The 5,747-nt window shown below is 56.7% G+C and overlaps 1 protein-coding gene across 1 annotated transcript in view; it reads right to left on the bottom strand.

Moving 5' to 3' along the window:
- ADGRE5 (adhesion G protein-coupled receptor E5) overlaps positions 1–2,702 on the bottom strand; it is an 18,772-nt gene extending 16,070 nt beyond the window's left edge. Inside the window, exons 1-5 of the mRNA XM_011953400.1 lie at positions 2,485–2,702; positions 1,734–1,880; positions 1,158–1,304; positions 1,023–1,069; positions 820–897 (exon numbers count right to left, since the gene is read on the bottom strand). Coding sequence (XP_011808790.1) covers positions 820–897; positions 1,023–1,069; positions 1,158–1,304; positions 1,734–1,880; positions 2,485–2,686 — 621 coding nt within the window. The 5' untranslated portion in view covers positions 2,687–2,702. The remainder of the gene's footprint in view (positions 1–819; positions 898–1,022; positions 1,070–1,157; positions 1,305–1,733; positions 1,881–2,484) is intronic.
- Positions 2,703–5,747: the final 3,045 nt, after the last annotated feature.

Genomic DNA, 5,747 nt, shown 5'->3' with positions numbered 1-5,747 from the left:
AGCCAGGATGGTCTTGATCTCCTGACCTCGTGATCCGCCCGTCTCGGCCTCCCAAAGTGCTGGGATTACAGGCTTGAGCCACCGCGCCCGGCCCGGAGGCATTATTTTCATGCCTGTGTTGCAGATGAGGCCACGCACAGTGGCTCATGCCTGTGATCCTAGCACGTTGGGAGGCCGAGGCAGGAGGATCACTTAAGCCCAGGGGTTCGAAACCAGCTTGGGCAACATAGCAAGACCCCCATCTATAAATATGTTAAATAAATAAATAATAAATAAATAAATTAGCCAGGCATGGTGGTGCGTACCTTTGGTCCCAGCTACTTGGGAGGCTGAGGTGGGAGGGTCACTTAAGCCAGGGAGATTGAGGCTGCAGGGAGCCATGATCGTGTCACAGCCCTCCAGAATGGGCAACAGAGTCAGACCTTGTCTCCAAAAAAAACACACAAACAAACAAAAACAAAAAAAAACCACCACAACCCCAAAAACAGATGAGGAAACCGAGGCCCCAAGAGGGCGGCTCACTTGCCTGAGATCACATAGCAAAAAGTGGCAATGGGGGGATTTGAACTCCTGTGGCCCATCTCCAGGTTCTTAAGTGCTGCACTCTGTTGCCATTATACCTGGTGTGTGTGTGTGTGTCTTCACGTGTCCAGGTGTACGTATGTTTGTGTACATACTGTATGTGGTGTGTGTATCTTATGCGCATGTATGTCTCTGACTAGAGGCCCCTGCTTGGGTTGGGCACTCTCTCTGGCCGCACGGAAGCCTCCCCAAGCTGATTCTACACTATCCTAGGGTCCCCCAGCGTCCTGCCCTTACCTGCATGGTGACATTGGCTGAGCTTGTCTTGAAGTCTCTGCCCAGGTCCTGGACTTTGTTGAAGAATTGGGAAAGCGTCTGCAGAGAGAGGAGATGTGGGGGTCAGAGAGCTGGACGGTGGGTGGGAAGCTTAGGACAAGGAGACAGATGCAGTGCTGTGTGGATGCAGTTCCTGCCACCTCATCCCTGCGGGGGCCACTCACCTGGCTGTGGACTCCGGGGGGCGGTGTCCAGGTGGGGAAATTCATCTCTGCAGGGAACGAGACAAGCGGCTCATTAGGCGGGAGAGTGTCTGTGTGTGTGTTGGGGGTTGGGGAGCTTCTAGGGTCAGGTCGTACCTTCACAGACAGTGTCCTTTTGGTTATTCTGGATTCCGTGCTTGGGCTCCCAGCCTGGGCGGCAGCGGCAGGTGTATGAACCCACGGTGTTGAAGCAGACGGTGGAACTGTCACACTGATGCAGACTGGAGCTGCACTCGTCCACATCTGAGGACAGGAAGAAGGGGGTCAGGCCCTGTCCGAGCCCAGAGAGGGTCCTGTCTTCTGTCTGTTCCCCTAGCTCGTTCTTCCTGGCATTAGTGCCCCCCTTGGAGTGGCGGACGCTGGGTTATGGGAGCGTGGAGAGGCCTGGGCACAGCAGGTGTGCCCCGTGCAGATGTGCAGGTTACGAATATGGTGAAACGTCTTCCTCCCAGTGAGTCATCAGCTGTTGCCTGGGGTCCCCCTGAGCCTCCCCCCTCAGTACCCCAGCTCCTTCCCGGGGACCCCTGCTCTTTTCTCATCTAGCCTCAGAAGAATGAGCGCCTGGCACAGCCGGGCGCCTCCAGCGTTCGTTCCGCTTGGTTTGTGAGGTGCAGTTGAACATGTGATTAGATGTTTGTGGGTCTCTGGGAACGTGGGATCTGAGCTCTCCACCTTCACAGACGGTATTGTTTGGGCCATTGGGGGAGCCTGGAATCGGTTGCCAGCCCGGGCGGCAGCGGCACTGATAGCTGCCCACGTTGTTGAGGCAGTGGGTGGAGCTGTGGCATGGGTTTTGTCCGGAGGTGCATTCATTCACATCTGAGGACAAAGCCAGAGGGTCAAACCCTGTCCCTGACCAGCCCAGGCCTGCCCTCCACTCACTGCACCCACTTCCCTGTCTTTTCATTGCCCCGGACTGAAGACCACTATTGCACGTGTCACCACCTGGTGACCTTCAGTTACACCTTCAAAGCATCTTATGATGGTCTTCCTACCAGAAGGGCACAGCAGGGACCATGGTCCCCAGTTTATAGGAGGTGAAAGCAAAAGGGAAATTGAGTCATGGGAGCCAGACTTCCATGACTAAAAACTAAAACCTCTCATCAGCTCCCTCCCTGGTCATAGTGGAGGTTCCCATTCTCAGAACTGGAAGTGACACCTTCTTCCACTCACACGTGACAGACGAGGAAGGGGTGAGGTCTGGGGGCCCACAAGGGCACTCCGAGCCCCAGAGGCCCTGCCGCCTCCCTGCCATGTGGTGGGACCTTCCTGGGAGGTGAATCCTTAGGCAGGGGCTTGGCAGGTCCTTGACCTTGTGGGAACCTGCGGATCTTCTCCCTCCTCCTCGGCTGCTTTGCAGGACCTGCCTCGGCTCCATCCCCAGCTCCCGTCCAGCCTCACAGCGTCTTCCCAGGGCCTCTACCTGTGCAGAGCTTCGGGTCCTCAGGTTTGAACTTGAAGCCAGGCAGACACTGGCAGGTGTAGCTGCCGAGGGTGTTGACGCAGGTGCCGTAGCTTTTACAGAGCCTTGGGTTCTGCTGACATTCGTCCACGTCTGCAAGAGGAAGGAGAGGGTGAAGGATGCCCGTAGCTGTGAGCAGCTTTCGGGGCTGAGGGTCCGCCATGTTTCCTGGCACGGAAGCATCTGGAAGGCACCACTGTCTCCTCCCTTTTCCAATCCACACAGAGGCATCCTATGGTGAGGGTGGTGGCCCAGGCCCTCTGTTGTCCAGATGTGGCCGGAAGCAGCCAAGTCCTCCCTTCTGCTCTGCCTTTCTCGGCAGCTCCAAGCTGGTGTGTCCCAGCCTGAGGATTCCGAGCAAAGGCCAGGGTGGGGCCTTGCTGAGAACCAAATGCAAGGGACATGCCATGCGCCTGGATAGGACGCGTCTTGGCTCCCAACGGTGGCTCTGGGCCTGACTCCCCCAGGATGGCAGCTCGCTGGCCAAATTCTCAGAATCCTGGTGGCCCTGGCAGGATGGCGCTCTCCCATCCACACTAGCTCTGAGAGCCCAGCTTCATGGGCATGGGCCAAGACCCCTCCCTGAGCCAGGGCCCCCGTGATGCAGTGCAATGGCAGGGGTGGGGTGAGTGAGAGATGGTGCGGAACCGGCTAGGGCTGCCTGGACAGTGGGCACCAGGCTGGGGTGGACAGTGGGGACTGATGTCCAGCCAAGCAGCCCCAAGTCTACAAAGATGCTTTTTTCTGATCCCCAGGAAGGGATCTACGGGTATGGAAATAGCAGGATGTGGTGAGAATCCATATCTGAGCAGAGCTGGCCGTGAGCGGGGGCTTGTGGCTGGAGAGGGCACAGGTGCCGATGGGTGAGGGGCGGCAGATGTATCTGTCCTCTCATCCCTTGTCAGTCCACCAGACCTGTGGGCCCTGCTGAATGGGGTTCAAGCTTCCATCTCTGTCCCCAAGTGGTCCAGACCAGGACTGGGCTCAGGAGAGGATCAGGCCTGGGGCGATGGTCCCCAGTGACACTCTTTCTTGCCATCTAGTCCAGGCTGGAGCCGCTTCCTTCATCCAATCCTCTTTTTTTTTTGAGGCAGTGTCTCTCTCTGTCGCCCAGGCTGGAGTGCAGTGATGTGATCTCAGCTCACTGCAACCTCCGCCTCGCAGGTTCAAGCAATTCCCCTGCCTCCGCCTCCCGAGTAGCTGGGATACAGGTGCACACCACTGCGCCCAGCTAATTTTTCTATTTTTAGTAGAGACAGGGTTGCACCATGTTGGTCAGGCTGCTCTCGAACTCCTGACCTCAAGTGATCCTTCCACCTTAGCCTCCCAAAGTGCTGGGATTCCAGGCATGAGTCATGGCACCCAGCCCTCTGAATCCATTTGTGGGGTTCATGTCACTCTGCCCACCCCTGGCCACAGCATCCTCCCAAGCTTTGGTCATTGGAGATGCGTTTAGGCCCAGGAATTATCAGAGTGGGTGAGGGTGGAGCCTTGAATGGGGAAATGGATGAGGGCGAAATGGCCAGGAAGACGGTCAGGAGGCATCTTCTCCAAGCAAGGTTATTGGCTGAGATTCCCTCCTCCTGAGATTCTGGACAGGGTTTTGGGGTTCATTATGGTAGGAGTGGATGTCAGAGGGGTTCCAGGTGTGGCTGAGCTCATGTGAGCCCCAGTGGCAGCAAGTCTCATCCTGGCAGTCCCCGGCGATGGCGGAAAGGATGGATACTGCACTGGAATGCGCCACCCCACGCCATGTCATGAGCCCATGAAATATTCTGAGTGCCGGCCCCTTTTGTTTTATGCAAATAAGATGCCAGATGGGCAGGGGGATGTTCCAAGCTTCCGATGTGGTCCCCTGTGGAGGCTCCTGAGTCTCAGGGTTGGGACAAAGATGGGTGATCAGGTGTCTAGGATGGCCCTGAGACGCCTGGAGACAGTGGGGTGAGGAGTGGAGTGAGCCACCCCAGGTCTCTGGCCCGGATGTCAGAGGCCCCATGGGCTGTGACATTGGGTGCACGTGTCCTCAGGTGCAATAGTGAAGCCTGGAGTGCCGAGGGTTAAAGGGAGGGGCTCAGGCCCCTCTGAGCTTCCCACCTCTGGTGATAGGTCCTGCTCCAAACCAGCAGGCTGCTGTCTCCATCACCTGCCTTGATGTCTGTGGAGGTCCCTCTGTCACCTCAGCCCTGCTGTCCACGTCTCTGCCCAGCTGCCTGACTGAGTCCCCTTCTCTCAGCCCAGGCCTGTTTCTAACACAGCAACACACCTCCTCCATAACCACAACCACCATCTCATGCAGGGGGCTCATAGCAGCGGGTGGGCAGCACCCCTAGCCGGGGCACCCTGGGAGGAAAACATGATCGCCAAGTACAGTTGTGTAGGTTGCTCACTGCACAAAGGTATTGGGCCAGTAAGATGAGCAAGGGCTGAAAACCAGTCCACTCTTTGTTTGTCAAATGTGTCCACTGGGAGAGGGGGATCTTTTTCCAATTCACATGAAGACTCTGTCCTCTGGCCAAGTCACATGCATGTGGGGCAACACAAAGTCCACTTGCAAGGGCCCCTGGGGACTAGCAGTGTGGTGGCCAGAAGCCTCCTGCTGGGCTCCATGCAGGTTCACGTCCCAGGTACATGCATCTCTGTCTTGTCTGCCACCTTACCTCCCTCTTTGTCCCTCTGCACTCTGCCTGAATGCAGAGCAGGAGAGGTGGAGCTGGGATCTGGGCTGCGGGCCCTTTCTTCTCTCTGCAGTCTGAGTCTCATCACCTCCCACCTCTGTGCCACTCCTCTTCCTGATCTTGGTATCCTGCACTAACGCCCTCTCTTTGAATGGGTCGTTGCTCTCAGCTGCCCACTGCTGGCTCCCATCTGCCCCTGTGGATCCTGGAAGCCCCTCCCCTGCCCAAACAGCTTCCCTGGAAAAGAGGCAAAGCCTGGAGTTCCAGTTTCTCCTGGCCTGAGCGATGGCCTCAAGCAAGACTATAGCAAAAGCTGTGGCCTCTGTGCAGCGTTAGAGCCTTGCAGCTGCTCTCTGATCTCGCACCCTACAGTACCCATCCTGGGGGTGCATCAGATCAGAATTACAATAAAATCCCCAATAGCCATTGCTGATGGAGCACATTCTGCAAGCCAGGAGTTTTAAGTGCTTTTTTTTTTTTTTCAGATGGAGTCTCACTCTGTTGCCCAGGCTGGAGTGCAGTGGCGAAATATCGGCTCACTGCAACCTC

Source organism: Colobus angolensis, unplaced genomic scaffold, assembly GCF_000951035.1.
Source record: "Colobus angolensis palliatus isolate OR3802 unplaced genomic scaffold, Cang.pa_1.0 Scaffold36, whole genome shotgun sequence".
NCBI classification, from domain to species: Eukaryota; Metazoa; Chordata; class Mammalia; order Primates; family Cercopithecidae; genus Colobus; species Colobus angolensis.
This window is presented reverse-complemented; position numbering and strand designations above follow the sequence as displayed.